The following is a 16,991-nucleotide window of genomic DNA, read 5'->3' as shown; positions in this document are numbered from 1 at the left end:
CGTGTCCAAAGAAACCAACACTGCAGCGAGGACTCCCAGGCAACTCCCATGACGTGGACACCTTGAGACGACCTCCCTGCACCTCCATGGCGATGCCTGCAGAGAGAATCCAGAGGCTCCCCCTGACCGCGACTGCCCGGTAACAAAGAACCTGACGTCTGGAAGAAGCACTGCACCCGCAGCCTCCAGGCCCAAGAGAAACCAACTACCAGTGCAGTAGTGACCAGCAGGCATCCCTCATCGTTGCCCAGTAGGTGGCTGGCCTAAGAAGCCCCCCTGTGGCCTGCCTGCATCGCCAGAGTGACCCCCTGGTCTCTCCATTGATTTCAATACTAAACCCAACACCTACTTTGCACACTGTACCAGGCCGCCCCTGTGCGGCTGAGGGTGTATTTTGTGTGCCTGTTTGTGACCCCCTAAGTGCTCTACAAAACCCCCCTGGTCTACTCCCCGAGGACATAGTTACTTATCTGCTAGCAGACTGGAACCAGAGCACTCCTAGTCTCCATAGGCGCCTATGTTATTTGGGCCCTACTTTGACTTCTGCACCTGATCGGCTCTTTGTTGCTGGTGCTGGGTGTTTGGGTTTGACTTGAACCCTTAACAGTGGGCTGCCTATGCCCCGGAGACTGAACTTGTAAGTGCTTTACTTACCTGCTAAACTAACTTGTACTTACCTCCCCCAGGAACTGTTGATTTTCGCAGTGTCCACTTTCAAAATAGCTTATTGCCCTTTTTGCCAAAACTATGTACCTTACTGTTTTACTTCAAAGCTCCATACTTAACTATGCCAAGTACCTTACAATTTATGTATTTACTTGAATTCTGAATCTTGTGGTTCTAAAATAAATTAGGAAAATAATATTTTTCTATATAAAAACCCATTGGCCTGGAGTTAAGTCTTTGAGTGTATGTTCTCATTTATTGCCTGTGTGTGTACACATGCTTAACACTACCATCTGATAAGCTACTGCTCAACCACACTACCTTAAAATAGAGCAATAGTATTATCTAATTTTGCCACTATCAACCTCTAAGGGGAACCCTTGGACTCTGTGCGCACTATCTTTCACTTTGAGATAGTATATACGGAGCCAACTTCCTACAGCTCCCTTGAACAAGAGAGCCGTAACTTCCTTACGGAGCAAAATTAAATGATCCTCCATCAGCTGTTCTTTCAATGGAGGGATAGGGGGGGGGGGGGAAAGACTGGAAGGGAAGGGAATAGCTCTTCTGTATGATATGCAAGACCCATTTGTCCGATGTTATGGATGGCAAGTGAGGGAGATGAAATTGAATCCTCCCTCCAACTGGACAAACATGGTCTTGCAGAATCATACTAGGAGAGCTTGGGCACAGTAGAATGGGGAGGCCGGGTGGGGTCGACCCCTGGCTAGACCATCTGGGTCTGAAGGTACCACAGCCTCGTCCTCGCACTGGATGCTGTGATGATGAAGGACGGTGGCTGACCTGTGGGTGACATGGTACCACGCCTCTTCTGAAGCCTTGAAATGGGCAAAAGGCAAACTGCTGGCACGCAGGCGCTGAGAGGCACGAGGATTGAAGGGCATGTCCATCAGGTTTGCCTGGACATCCCCTGAAAAGCCAGTCATACGAAGCCAGGCGTGGTGTCGAAGGGCCACTGTTGATGAAATCGCCCTGCCCAGCGAGTCAGTTGCATCCAAACCACACCGACTCATAAACTTGGCTGCATCTCTCCCATCCTTGACCGCTTGAGTGAGAGTGTCCCGTACGCCCTCCGGGACCTGGGCCAGCACCTGTGCCACCATATCCCATAAAGTGTGGGAAAAACGGCCCAATAGGCATTAGGTGTTTATGGACCTCATTGCCAGCATGGAGGAAAACATCTTCTTCCCAATTTGGTCCAGCCTCTTGGATTCCATATCGGGGAAGTGGAAGGGAAAGCACCATGAGAAGTGGAGGCTTGGACCACCAAGCTCTCCGGGGTGGGGTGTTGGGTGAGGAAACTAGGGTCAGTAGGAGCTGCCTGGTTGATGGGGGCAGCTTATTGTCATTTACAGGAGCCCGATGGCTGGGTTTGGACCACGTCCCCTGCAGGACATCAAGTAAGGGCTTTGTTGAAGGGTAACACAGGCTCCGATGTAGCAACCCTCGGCTGAAGCACCTCTGTCAGGATGTTAGTCCAGACAGACACCGTAACTCTAGGTCCAAGATCTCAGCTGCTCTGCGCACCACCATGGCATATGAAGCTCCCTCCTCCGTAACCACAGAAAGAGGTGAGAGAATGCCAGTATCTGGAGAAGAAGCCAGTCCACTGGCTTCCCCTAGATCCTCATACCAGTCCTGCTCCAAACCACACTCTAAAGGGTCCTCAGAGCCCTCCTTTTCCTCACCTGGGCCTGGCTGTTCAAAATAAGCCTCAGGCACTGATCTGGGCCCTGTTTGCGCTGTTGAAGTCGTAATCCACGTCGTACAACGTCGTTCTGGCTCCGGATCATCCGAAATGTCGATGGAGCTTGCACCACTGGTGAGCGCCGGCAGTGGGGGGAGCGTCGGGACCGATCCCGGAGGAGGCTGACTGTGTGGAACCAGCATCGGTCTGGATCCGATATTGGATCCCAGGGTCCCCAACGGCGCTGGGGCCGAAGTTGCCGGTGTTGAACCTGATGGGGCCCTTGCTGACCCCGCTGTAAAATTCTTTAAATTGAGCAGGGTTACTCTGGCTCCTGGATAGGGGGGAGACGCAAAGTCGGCCCTGGCATCGGCTCCGCAGAACCGTGCTTTGAACATCGACCTCCTGTGACACCTCGTCTGCTTGGACTTCTTCTTCTTTTTGTGCCTTTTCCCCGAGTGCCCGGAGGATCTTTAATGAGAAGAAGAGGACTTGGGGTTCCTGGAGCGGTCCCACGACCTCCTCCTCGAGCAGGACCGTGACCTCATAGGAGTCACGCCTACTGACGTTGACTGCCGGACCACCATGAACATCAGAGACCGGTCTCTCAAAGCTTTCAGGCCATGGCCTGGTAGTCAGAGCATGACTGAGTCGTAGTCTCTGTCGAGGCACCAGAGACATACGTGGTGGGGGTCCGTCACCGACGTGGTGGGATAGCAGGAGCCACACGGCTTCAACCCCGTCTTCCTTGATGACATCTTGCACAGATGAAAAATCTTCATCAGAAGGTTCGAAAAAAGGCCTGCCAAAAAAGGCAGAGGGTAGCTCGATCCCGGACCTGCGCTTAACCACAGCGGAAGGAAAAGAATTGACATACGCGCACCGGAGTAGTGCCTTTATGGGCAACCGTGGCTTCACAGACGGTCCAACAAAGCAAACGAAGCCACGCAGAGCCGGACAACGCACGTGGATCCGAACGACTTCACCAGACGGCGCATGCAGGGTATTGCTCATCAAAAAATCCCGGATTTGAAGCTGACGCCAGGGATTTCAAAGGTAAGGAATCTGCAGCTAGAAGTCTCTATCAGATTGGATATGTTCGTCCAGCCAAATACTCTCCCGGGGAAACCAGTTTCTCTGTTACAATGGTGACATTGTTACCTGTATCCCTCAGGGCTTCTACTTTTGTCCCAAGATCTGCTGCCTGTATTTTTGCATGTTAGGTGGCCAGGCAGCCAGTGTGGCTATATCCACCCCACCCTCTGAGACTAGAGTAGCTTCAGTGTGGACCCCAATTTTTTCTGAGCACCCTGTTGGTCCCACCTGGAGACTGGCTATTCCAGTACTGTAGGAAGCTGGCTCTGTATATAGTATATCAAAATGAGATATAGTGTGCACAGAGTCCAGGGGTTCCCCAGGGGCTTGACAGAGGCAATAATATATAATACTAATGCTCTATTTGTGATAGTGTGGTCGAGCAGTCAGGCTTATCAGAGAGTAGTGTTGAGCATCTGTTGTACACACACAAGCAGTAGAAGAAACACACGCTCAATGATTTACCTCCAGAGCAACAGGATTTTATATAGAAAAATATATTTTTGTTACTTTATTACTAGAACCACACGATTCAGTTCAGAAGCAAATACTGTTGCAGGTAAGTACTTAGCATAGACATCAATGTAACTTTGTTTCACTTTAGTCAAGTAAACAGTTTTTAAGAAAACAGAGAATATCTATTTTAAAGGTTGACACAGCATTTTCTGAACAGTTCCTGGGGCAAGAAAATAAAGTACAGTTCTTAGAGGTAAGTAAACCACTTACAGTTCCAGTCTCCGGGGTATAGGTAGTCTGCTGTTGGAGGTTCAAGTTAACCACAAACAGCCACCACCAGCAACACGAGGCCGGCCGGGTGCAGAGGTCAAAGTTGAGCAATTTTAACGTGGGCTACTATGGAGACAGGGGGTACTCGGTCTACCTGCAGGTAAGTACCTGCGGCTCGGAGGGCAGACCAGGGGGGATTAGAAGAGCACTGGAGGGGCCACAAATAGGCACCAAACACGCACCCTCAGCGGCAGAGGGGCAGCCGGATGCACGGTGCAAACTGGACATCGGGGTCCCAATGCTGGTCTGCTGGGGGGGCCCAGTGGTCACTCAGAGGCTGCAGGCGAGGTCCAGGGGGTTGTCTCAGGCACACCACCGGTCAGACAGGGAAAAGGACTGCCTGTTGACCGTTGCTGCACCGGGTGTTCGTTTCGCCAAGCTTGGGGGCTGCAGGTGCAATGGGTCCTTTGGCGTTGGATATCTTCGTCCGGAGCTGTTGCGATCAGGGGAGGTCCTCGGAATTCCCTCTGCAGGCGTCGTCGTCGTGCAGGGGTCAACCCAAGGTGAACACTTGCTCGGAATCGCCTGGGCACCCTCTCTGGCTGGGTGGACCACATGGACACGGGTCGTGGGCCTCGTCGGGTGCAGAGTGGTCAGGAAGATTTCTTCTTCTGTTCTTCTTTGGACAGGGCTGCTGTCCAAGGGAGTTCTTAATCCTCTGTGATGCAGGAAGTCCTCTGGTGGTTTTTCAGAGGTCACTGGACCTGCAGGATGCATTGCTTTTCTTCTGCAGGTTCTTTGAAGGAGGAGAGAGGCCGGTAGGGCTGGGGCCAAGTCAGTTGTTGTCTCCTTTCCTTCTCTGCTGGGATTTCCACTAAGCAGCCCTTCTTTTTCTTGTGAGGTCGTCAGAAATCTGACTAGCTTGTTTCAGGGAGCCCTTAAATACAAGATTTAGGGCCGTTTTAGGGGTCAGAGGGCAGTAGCCAATGGCTACTGTCCCTGAGTGTGGCTACACCCTCCTTGTGTCCACTCCCTTTGGGGAGGGGCGCACATTCCTATCTCTATTGCTCCATGTCCTCCAAACCAAGATGGAGGATTCTGTAGGGAAGGGGTCACTTCATCTCTGGACACCTTAGGGGTGGTCCTAGCTGAAGTGGTCATTCCTCCTTGTTTTTCTTAGGTTTCCCGACGAACTGGCTGCCCAAAGTGGGGACTTGTCCGGGGAGCAGGCATCTCCACTAGCTGGAGTGAACTGGGGCACTGAAACACGAGGCCTGAGCCTTTGAGGCTTACCGCCAGGTGTTACAGTTCCTGCAGGGGGGGAGGTTTGAAGCACGTCCACCCTGAGCAGGCTTTGTTTCTGACCTCAGACAGCACAAAGGCTCTCACCGCAAGGGGTCAGAACCTCATGTCTTAGTGGCAGGCTGGCACAGACCAGTCAGTCCTACACTAGGGGATTGGGTCAAATACAGAGATGTGTGCATTTTTTTATAAATCCAACACTGGCATCAGTGTGGGTTTATTGTGCTGAGAAGTTTGATACCAAACTTCCCAGCATTCAGTGTAGCCATTATGGAACTGTGGAGTTCGTTTTGACAAACTCCCAGACCATATACTTAATATGGCCACACTGTACTTACAAAGTCTAAGAATGGACTTAGATACTGTAGGGGTATATTGCTCATGCAGCTATGCCCTCACCTGTGGTATAGTGCACCCTGCCTTAGGGCTGTAAGGCCTGCTAGAGTGGTGACTTACCTATGCCACAGGCAGTATTTTGTGGGAATGGCATCCCGAGGGGGATGCCATGTCGACTTTGCCTTTTTCTCCCCACCAACACAACCAATCTGCACTGGCAGTGTACATGTGTTAGGTGAAGGGTCCCTTAGGGGGGCACAACACATGCTGCAGCCCTTAGGGACCTTCCCTGGTCACAGTGCCCTTGGCACCACCGGTACTTTTACAAGGAACTTATCTGTATGCAAGAGGTTTGCCAATTGTGGAAACAATGGTACATTTTTAGGGAAAGAACACTGGTGCTGGGGCACTGGGGCCAGGCCTTGGGATCAAAGTCTTTAACTTTATACCCATTGTGGGCTGTGAAGAGGCTAGGATCCACTCTCCTGAGCAGGTTTTTGGGGCACTTGTGAAGACTCTTTGTTTTTGTCCTTAGGTTGCTCACCACCCTTCTCCTGGGGCGACTTTGTGACCCCTTTTTTTGGTCACCCCAGCCTTGACCCAGTGATAGTGAGTCCGTCAACAGAAAAAAATAACAGCCAAAACAGACAAGAAACAAAGAAGTAATTGGCCCTGTAGTCTCATAATTTCAAAAAACAGCAAATACAACTTGATGGCAGATCTGGATTAACACAAGGTGAGCAGGATGAGCGAACTGTGGCAAACTTTCTCTTGAAACAAACAAAATGGGAGGAGGAGACAATTAACAGAAATCCTGGTGCACTGATCAGTAACGGGTATTAGAAGACAACTATAGCATCCTTATAATGACATGTTTTAAACATATTGTTTGGGTTTTGAAATTAAACAATAACAACAGCTCTTATTTAGAATTTCTTGAGTGCGTTTGGGTACAGACTGCAACCCCATCTCAGACCTCATAGGATGTCAATGCACAAAGCATTGCCTCTGGCGATGTTCTGTGCATGCTATCCAAGCCCACATTAGTGACAATGCCCTGAATTCAGCCTGCGCCCAACCTACTGCAGACAGTATACCTTCTAGTACTTCGGTGGAACTGTTTCCTCCTCCGCTTCATCCTGTCACTTAATTTCCACTTCTGAATTCTAGTGTGTGGCTCATAAGCTTTCATCATTCCACTTATGCCTCAAGCATATGTTTTGCAATTTCCACGCTAAAGGGAACGGACTGCCTAAATTGCATGTCACTTATCAAGCTTTAACTTCTGCTTTCCTCTGGAGTGTGTGAATAATTCCTACATTAGGGATTCTCTTTGCAAATGCTCTACTCTTCCACCATTGCAAGTCTTCCCTTTCAAATACATCATTACAACTAATGTAAAATAATAGAAGACTGTCCTTTACTGATTCCTGTTGCTTGTTGGCTCTATCTAATCTGTTGTCCAGACATTCTAGTCACCCTAGAACTTCACTCTCTGGGTAGAAAATGAAAATTGTGTCCTCCAATGGGTGGCCTCCTTTATTCTACAAGCTATGGGCTTATTTTTAATAAGTGTGGTGGGGTCTGTAACAAATCAAATTTATACTTTATGTGTTTTTGGGGTGTTCAAGGATTTCCACATGCACCAACAGAACAATACAATGGGACTGCAAGCCTTTTTCCAGATCTGTGACTTTTGGGTGATCACAGAGGTGGGACTTCCTTTCCAGGATAAGCAAATCCAAAATAAGTCCTGCGAACCACTTAACTCATTAATTCGTTTTGTCTATATGAATACAAATCCTAATATGTTGTTTGAAAATAGGGGTTATCTAAGTTCAACTAAGTAATCAAATAAGTACTAACACATTTTAATTTTGTGCATGTTTTAAGAATTTTTGGGATTTGCAGTTTCCTGAACCGCGAATCCAGGGTGCACCAGATCCACCCCATTCCCATTTCCTAGGATCCAGAAGGGATCCATGAATCCTTATGTACCGCTGCAGCAGTTTGATTGATTCCTGAGAATGTACTGTTCACATTTAAAATTCTTGACTTTCTTGCAAAGATCACTGTACTCTTTGTCATGGGAGAGCTCAGCAGCAAAGTAGACTGTAATCGTTTTGCTGAACTTTCCTTTTTTAAACTTTTTACTCCTGTGCAATGGCTTCTGACAAGAACAACAGGACAGGGGAACTTCAGAGGAGCATGCAGATGAGAGAAATGATGATTAGGAAGATGTTCAGACTGAGGGTTCAAGATCACTACTAGAATCCAATGACTGGAAAGTATTCCCATTATAGCAGGTGAAGCTAAATCGTCTAACAAGTGTGTGATATGCACTTTGTTCAACAAGAAGGTCAGCAAGAGTAGCAGAGGGAGAGGAAATGCTACTTACACTGTAACTATTGGTGGTTAGTAGGTTGTAGTGATGTAAACTCACATGCTCTTCACAAACCTGCCACCTAGTGTTGGGCACGGACATTTGCAACTTGTTTTTTTTCAAAGAAGTCTTCAGTTTTGAGATAACATCACTCCTCCCTAAAGCCCACAATGCACCAGGCCAAGAACTCCAACTGAGATTGTGCTCCTCCCCAAACAGGTAAGTGTAATAAGTGGAGTAAAGTGTATGGCAGTAGATGTGTGGTGGTACATTGTGAATGATTGTATAATGTAAGAAAAATATCTGCATCATGAGCTCGCATCTGGAGAGGTAGGAATGCACTTGTGAATCTACAGCACAGACTACAAACCAATAGTCACAAGGTGGCAACATTTTTCATTTGTAGTATATCTAGGTCACATGCTCTGCACAGACCATAAATCAGTGCTGTCCCCATGAAGCGGGGGGTTAGAGGGCAGATGTGTGAAATAAAGTTCTAAGTACACTTTGTCTCACCTGAGCCTCTCAGCAGGCCTGGATATCCACACACTAATGTTGAGTGAAAGTGGGTGGTTTTGACCATGTAGCAGCTCTGCATACATGTGCTTGAATTATATCACTTAGGAAAGTCACTGTGGCTACCTTTTTCCTAGTTGAATGTGATCCAGGCACAGAATGCAAAGTGCATTTTGCCTTATCATAACATAGTTAGATACATTTCACTATGCACCTCGCAAGACCCAACTTACAAATAGGATTTCCCAAGTGCGGGTTTGCAAAAGTAACAAAGGTGCTTTGTCTTGCAAACGACTTTTGTTGTATCAATATAATACATTAAAGCTCTCTTAACATCTAATGTGTGCAATTCTTTACCAACCACAGTTTCAGGATGAGTAAAGAAAATTGGAAACCCAGTGGTTTGATTATATAAAAATGGGAAACCATGCTTGGTAGAAAGCAAGGATTTGTTCTTAAGACAACTCTAGACTTGTGTACCTGTAAGAAAGGCGCAACTACTGTTAAGATCTGCACTTCACTTACTCTTAACAAGGAAGTGACTGCTATCCAGAATGCTATCTTCCATGAAAAGTTTTGCATCCGACAAGAGTGCAGCGGCTCAAAAGTGGGTCCATTGAGTTTAAAAAGGACACCATTGGGGTCCTAAATAGGGAATGGTGGGATGTTTTTGGAAGAATTACCCTCTTAAGCCTCTCCACAAATGTTTTACTGACTGGGAATTTGAGTAAAACTGTATGTTGTGTGTTCTCCATGTAAGCAGCTATTGCTGCTAAATGTAGCCTGATGGATGTATATGTCAACCCTGTATTTTGGATATGCGGCAGATAATAAATGATAGTCAGCACCAACAGGTTCAGAAGTTCTGTTTGTTTATTTATACAGCAATGGACAAAGCATTTCCACTTTGATTCATAGAGGCTTCCATGGTAGGTTTGCAGGGTTCTGACCGGATTAGCATGTACTTCACTGGTAGCTTGAGGTATCTCAACTCCAGGAATTCAGGTGCAATATCACTAGGTTAATTTCCCTGAAGTTTGGAAGTGTCAAGTGGCCCGGATACTGGGCAAGCAAATGCGGTTTGAATGGCAGCTTCTTGTATAGGTGGTCATACAGTTTCAGAAGTACTGAATGCCATGACGGTATTGCCTACCTCGGTTCACAAGTCTGAGTATCATAGCCATCTACTTGAGCTTTCTGACCACATATGGTATCAGATGAAGTGGAAGAACAGCATGAGCAAATAACCTTGACCGGTTCATCCACAGTGCATTGCCCATGCAATGTGGATGTCTCCGGAAGACAACGCATGGGCATTTTGTGTTCTGCTGTAGCTAACGCATTTATTGTGTGTGTCCCCATCTTGGGCAGTACTGTAAAAGTACTTGGAGATTAATTTCCTACAAGTCTACTTTTTGATGCGTACTATGTAGGAAGTCGGCAAAGTTATTGCTACCCCTGGAAGATGATCTGCTACGACTTGGATCTGATGACAAAAGGCAAAGTGTCAAATCAATTGGCATAGGCTGACAGCTGGTGCGAGTACCTCCTTGTTGTTGTAGGCAATACACTGTAGTCCTATTGTCTGTCCTTACTATGACTACTTTCATTCTAAATGAGTGTATGACAACTGAAACGCTGTCAGCTCTAAAAAACTGATGGGACACCTTTGTTGTTTTTGAGTCAAGTTACACCAAACAATCATGTAGGTCAGATGTGCTCCCAACCCCATGAGTGAGTTGTTTGCAGTAAAAGTCATCTCCTGCTGAGAGTTCTGAAACAACCTGCCCCACAATAAGTCCTTGTTGTTTCACCATCTGAAATTGTCCTGCACTCTGGCCTCTATCAAAACTAGATCTTCCCACTGATCTGACCATTTCATTCACAGACGTTCCTGTAGCGGGCACATGTGAAGCAGACAATGCACACTATGGCAAAGCAGGAGGCCATCGTCCTCAACAGATTCACAATCATTCTCACTGCTATAAAAGGTGATGTCTGAAAAACTTTTAAGCAACTTTTGAAATGTCATCACCCTTTGGGATTGATGTACCTGGTACTTGAGTTTAAAACTGTTCCTAAGAAAGGCTGAAACTACTGAGAGCAAAGATGGGACTATTTGTTGTTGACTGTAAATCCTAGCCTCTTCAGGAGTGACACAGCTACTTGTGTATGTACTAAGCACTACTGATGGCTGCTGCTCAGTCGCAGCCAGTCGTTCAGGTATGGAAACAGGTGATTAAGAATGTGCACTGGATTCAGAAAAGATTGTGTGAAGTTGACCCAGAAAGCAAGATAATTTAAAAGTGACATGGTCATATTGACATTTTCAGAAGCCTAGTTAGAAGAGTTGGCTTTCCATTATGCATGGATGAAGAAATTAATATTGTCTCAAAAAAGCAGCCACCAAAGTGTGAGGACCTGATTCAAGCCTAAGGGAAGCACTTTGAAGTGATAGTGACCACTCCCATTACAAACCTCAGAAATTTTCTGTACTTGTTATCACAATATGGAATTATGTATCTTGTAGGTCTGCCGCACACATCTAAAGATCTTTCAGCAGCTGGGGACAGATTTCATGTAAAGTACATATTTCAATTATTGATACATTTGCCAATTTGAGATCCAGAATAGGCCTGAACTCTTTCTTGTGGCTTTTCTCTGAAATGTGACAGTGTCGTCAATAAATTGTCTGAGTACAAAACACGTGTTAAACAGCATGCTTGCTTTTGACGAAGGATGCACGTTTCTGAGTGTAGGGGTTCCAAATGCAAATTTGTTTCTGATTTCCAATGAAATGTTAATCGAGGTGTCTTCAAATGAGGCACAAAATTCTTCAATGTTTAGCACCAATGCCTTCATTTTCACACTGACATTCTTTGGGATGAATTGCGCCACTTCTGCCCCCACTGGAGTGGCATACAGTAGAAGAAACAAATGGGAAATCATTGTCTAGAAGTTTCCCTGTAGAGTCTGAGGGTTAATAGTTTCCCTTGCCTCTAAATGATAGTTCCCCTTGCCTCTAAATGAATGTGGACACTGCTGAGGATGCCATTGAGGAGTATGAATCATCTGCTGCTAATGGTTCTGCTTCTGTTAACACCTCTCTTTAGATTTACAGATTCATATTGCGACCTATAAAATGCATTTTTACCTCCAAACTGCTTTTAGATTTTCAGTCTGTCGTACTCAATGATCCAGCAGTGGTGCACATTGTGCGGCTGACTTTTGAGTACAGTGTATTATGCTTCTGCTCTCCCTGTTCGGAGGCACAGTTGTCACAAGAACACAGGTAAGATCATCACAGATCCAGATTGTGAATTTTCTCTCAGGAATACTTGAATATTGTGCTAGAGGTCTACATTTTCTAAAGGTCGTGGAGCTGAAGCCTTTGTCATTGGGTAAGAAAAAATTAAATTGCCATTTCCTGGAACCATTGCCCTAATGTGGTCGTGCAGGCATCTCTTGGCTGTAAACTCTTGCAAATAATAGGGTTGTACAATTTCCAGGGAAATGTTTAATGCCCTGTGGGCACACATTGCTAGAAAGCAATACTATCATTGACTAGAGAAACTCTTTTCGGAAACCTCGGCGTAAAATCAGATGTGCATGTGAGAGTGTGTCAGTATCAGGTTACCTTTTAGGTGCTTAAGGAGTAGAGTGTGGTTCCTCTTCCTTTGGTGTGAACTCTTTTCATCTTTACCTCGAAGTATTTCTTTCGGAATATATATTTGGATGTATGAGGAGTCACTATAATAGTAGGATGAGCCTGTTAGATAATAGATTTTAGAGTTTGTGCCTTTGGAATAGGCTTGGCGCTCCTTAGAGGTCACTCCTGAGCATGGTGAAGTCTACCTTCACGCAACCATGGCAGATGTAACAGCAGGCTGCTCATTAATGTATAATGGTGGCAACGACTGCTGAACTCCATCATCATCAGCACGTATTACACTCACTGACTTTGTTTGTGATGATGGAGGTGGTGAGCAAAAACTACACAACTGAGATTATGGCTGATGAGACAACAGTGAATGTCTTGACATAGAATTACAATGTGATTTATGCATCGAGGCTGCCACATGCTTCAAACATGAGTAAGAGATGCCTCATCTTCAATGTCACAGATTTTCTTGAGGTTGTATCAGCCTCCGAAGGCAAGCAAGTACAACCTTTTATCAATGGTGGCCTGATGAATGGTAATGACGTTTTGCCCTTTTCATCTCTCAGGATATCCCCCGGTGGGAGCACCTGGAGGCTTGCAGAAGCTCTTCAGTGGAAGTAATTCCTATCCCAGATGCTCTAGCACATTGTTCTTGTATTTCACGATACACCTGTAGAAAACTATCTAGTGCAAGCCTCTGAGATGAATGCCTTCTCTGTTGTTCAATGTCCTTTTTGAAAATTGACACTCCACCCACAGAGTAAGAATTTATAGTCATTAGCTGCTTTCTTACTCCTACATACTGAACACTTCACAATCAGAGAAGGCATTTACCCACCCAAGCTTCTGTGAGAAGAAATGTGAAAAAAGGCCGGTTTACCCTGAAAACACAATTCAGAAGGAAAGACCGAATAAAAGAAGTAGAACGAGAAATCACAACCAACAAATAGTAGCAATCACTTTACCACACTGTACAGAGCTCCTCTCACATGGAACTAGAAACATGAACTGAAGTTCTGGCGCAACTGGCAGTGCAAAGTATGCTGGGAGACATAAGCTGCTGGCCTCTTAAAGATGCAGCGCATATTTTCGGCAGCATTCCTTTGCTACTGTCTTTCTAGATGTATTTTCCTATTTTTCCGACATGTATTGCTTATGTAATTGAGCAGTAATGTTAGGATTCATGCCTCAGTGGTGGAAGTTTAGGCCAAGATTACGCTTAACCTTTCTTAATTTTATTCTCAGCAGCAAACAAGAAAGAAAGCATTGCTTTGGGACTCTATATCCTAAGAGTGCAAAGAAACAACAAAAATTCAAAGCCAGAGTCTGCCTTTCCTGAAGATAAGGCCTCAGGAGAAGCTGCATGTTCCCTTTCCATGCTCCTCAGCAGTTAGCTAAGTGACTTTTCTTGTTTGAGTTTATATACTGGAAAGGAGGAACCTGTTTGTGTTTAAATGCCTGTCTGTAAGCAAATGTTAAATGTCATACATGTTGCCATAGTATTTTGTGTGAAACTGAGTCTTGAGGCGTAGCACTCCTTATACAGCGCAGCCTCCCATCAGAGGAGGAAATGTGTGCCCTTTGGACTCTGGACACAGAACAGAAGAGTGACCCATCACTTGGTGTCTCTGCACAGCTCAAGAGCTTTGTTTCACTGCTTGCGTGCCTTCCACGGCTGCTGTCTGTCTAGCAGCTTTTCTATCCATTTTTCACCTCTTCCTATTTTATTTAGGCAGCAACGTTTGAATTCATGCAACAATGGAGTTGTTTTAAATATACGTTCAATTAAAGTGCTTTTGAAAAGCAAAAGATCATAAACATGGTACATTTTTTGTTTTAGAGGGTGCCAATGTATTTTGTCTGAATTTACAAATGCATGTTTCCATATGCAGGAAATATATACATTGAATAAGGGCATTCTGTGATCCCACATACCCGTGCATCTATGCAACATTTTATGACTACTAATTCCAAGATGCAGATGTATAATTCTTGCTGTCTCTTTTGTGGCACACCCTTTGAATACTTGAGAAGAGAGGTATAGCTGACTACATGTTGTTGTTTCAATGGGAGCTCTTTATGAGTTTTGCTCCAATATTTAATGTTTAATGAATAGCGAAAGAGGCGTAAGTCCCTAATAATGGCAGCATTTTAAGAACCCAAGTTCAAAAATGTGAACTTCATTCCAGTGTGAACATGAACAAAAAAGTGAGTTGAAATGTATAAACCTGAAAAAAAAACAAGAAGCCATAACTCAATATATTAATTAGCTGTGCTTGAAATATGTAGAAAAAGGTTTAGACTAATATACCTGGATACTTTGCAGTTGGTCTCAATCAAATCGTTTTCAATCTCGAGTAGGCTGGGAGGCAGGCTATACTCCACTGGGGAGGTCAATCTTTTCAAACGCAGCAAGGCAACACAGAACTTGGCTCCCATTTCCTCCAGCTCACGCGTCCCGATCTGTAAGTTCTAAATACATAAACAAGAAAAACAGTAAAATCCTACTGAAAAGAAATCACATTTGCATAAGATATAAACGCAGAATCCGGAAGGAGCAGCTTTTCCTACAATTTGCATCAGAAAGAAACGAATGAAATTCCAGATGTATTCTCAGATGAATGCAGATTCAGTTCTCTTTAGCTTTTCTGCTAGGACGTGGCTGTTAATTACAGAGGTTCGTCTGATAAAAAGAAGGAAGACAGATGAAAATCCTAGTATGGTAGGATTTAAAAAAATGCAAGGCGGACTATGCCTTCCATGAAATCAATCATCTATTCAGTAAATGGTAATTCAAGAGTATTGCTCATCAGCTGTTTAGTGTCACATGGAATGCTGCAAAGAGAGACGGAGAAATAGAACATGATTTTAACAAAAACCATTATGAATTAAGTCACAGTTGCAACACACTCTCAGTGTTGGCTCTCTAGGTGAATTCACTGGCATCAGCGTTATCCATTTTTAAGATGTTTTAACTCTTTTTTTGCCGTTCCCACTGAGCACTTCAGTCATCCTAGTTAGTGCAATAGTTACAAACATGCCTAGAGAACTGAGGGCCTGATTTAGAACTTGGCCGACAGGTTACCCCGTCACAACGGTGCCTGTCTGCAATTTAAAGAAGGAAGCGGGATCCCCACGCAGGTAGGTGCAGTTGGGGCCTGCACCTGCTTGCAGCGCGATGTCTGGTGGGGTTCATGGTAGCTCTTTAGCACCCTTCAGAAGGCTGGCTTAAGAAGACACACAGATTGGGCCCCACGTTCTTGTTGCGATTTGTCAGTGCATATCACCAGGGACTGTGTGTCCCTGGGCCCGCATCCACGGTATGGGGTGGGCACAGAGGCAAAGTCATTCCCTCATTTGCATGGGCCATACTCCCATGAAAATGAAGGATGCCCTCTGAAGATAGTGCTGGCTCTACATGTGCACCAGCGCTGTCAGTATTAAAGAAGGGCTGCAGCAAGCGCCCCCTCTGTATTACCCTAGTGCACCAATGCACCCTCAAGGCTCTCTGTGTGATACGCCCAGAAGTTTACCTCTTCTAACAATTACCAGTTATGAAAACTGCTATCGGATAGCAGGATTATTGCTTTCTTTTGTTGCAAACGTGTTGCTGTTTTTTAAAACTTTTTTTTTTATCAATGAAAGCAAATGAATGACATGAAAATGAACAGTTACAAAGATCTCAGTGTGCAAAAAAGTAAGTGTTGGGCAAATGGCAAGGAGTAAAAAGCCAGCCTCCCTAGTGCAACGATGCAAAGGGTTCGTGTGGTTACAAGGTCTCCTTAAACGTGAACTACTATTACAATATGCTTAGTATCCAGGTGCTTTTATTGGCCTGCTGGAAAATTTGAGGGTTGAGCCTAAGGAGTATAGACATAGCTTTTACTCTAAAATAACTCTCCACATGCTTTGTATCACTGTTTGGAAGAAAATATAATGTAAATCTAGCAATTGTAGGCTACTTCCAGAATTGCCCAAAATTGGGCACACACTGGCCCACCCAAACATACCCTTGCCCCATCCAGATAAAAATTCCTGGAACCAAGCCTGAGCGGCACGCCTGGATTTATTTTTAAGCAAAGTCAGACTTCAGACGGTCATTCAAGGACTGTCCAAAGAAAGCATATAGGGCCATTAATTCCTACTTCAGATGTGGGAAAGAAAGTGAGCGTGGTCTCTATGGACCTATCCTGCTTCTCTCTGCAGTTCGCCAGTCTGATTCTTCTTGGCGTTCGCAGTGCACGCCATTTTTAAAGGTCTCAATGATTGCATGGTCCTTCTTTAGTGTCTACATAATTATCAGAATCTGAGCTCAAATAAGGAATGCACAGCGCCGTCCTGGAGGTGGACAGTTATAATAAAATTGCTTTCCAAGTGTCACTGTATATGTTTTTGGCAGATGTAAATGGCATGCAGTTAATGTGTATGCCTGACTAAGAGATAGAGTTGGATTCCTAAGTTAAATGCATTATTATGTTTATTTTTAGAGATAGGACTCTTTGTGATGCCTTTTGTGTATCATTGTTCTTTACATATGGATACAGACAAGCGATTCATCATGTCTGTTCATATAATTATCATATTAGGCAGAGATCGTA

At 45.1% G+C, this 16,991-nt stretch overlaps 1 protein-coding gene across 7 annotated transcripts in view; it reads right to left on the bottom strand.

Annotated features, from left to right (window-relative positions):
* Window positions 1-16,991, bottom strand: part of AGTPBP1 (ATP/GTP binding carboxypeptidase 1) — an 863,873-nt gene that overhangs the window by 40,337 nt on the left and 806,545 nt on the right. For all 7 annotated transcript variants that reach the window (XM_069229549.1, XM_069229567.1, XM_069229576.1 and 4 more), the window contains one exon: window positions 14,705-14,865. In XM_069229549.1, the coding sequence (XP_069085650.1) occupies window positions 14,705-14,865 (161 nt within the window). The remainder of the gene's footprint in view (window positions 1-14,704; window positions 14,866-16,991) is intronic.

This window comes from Pleurodeles waltl, chromosome 1_1, assembly GCF_031143425.1.
Source record: "Pleurodeles waltl isolate 20211129_DDA chromosome 1_1, aPleWal1.hap1.20221129, whole genome shotgun sequence".
NCBI classification, from domain to species: domain Eukaryota; kingdom Metazoa; phylum Chordata; class Amphibia; order Caudata; family Salamandridae; genus Pleurodeles; species Pleurodeles waltl.
This window is presented reverse-complemented; position numbering and strand designations above follow the sequence as displayed.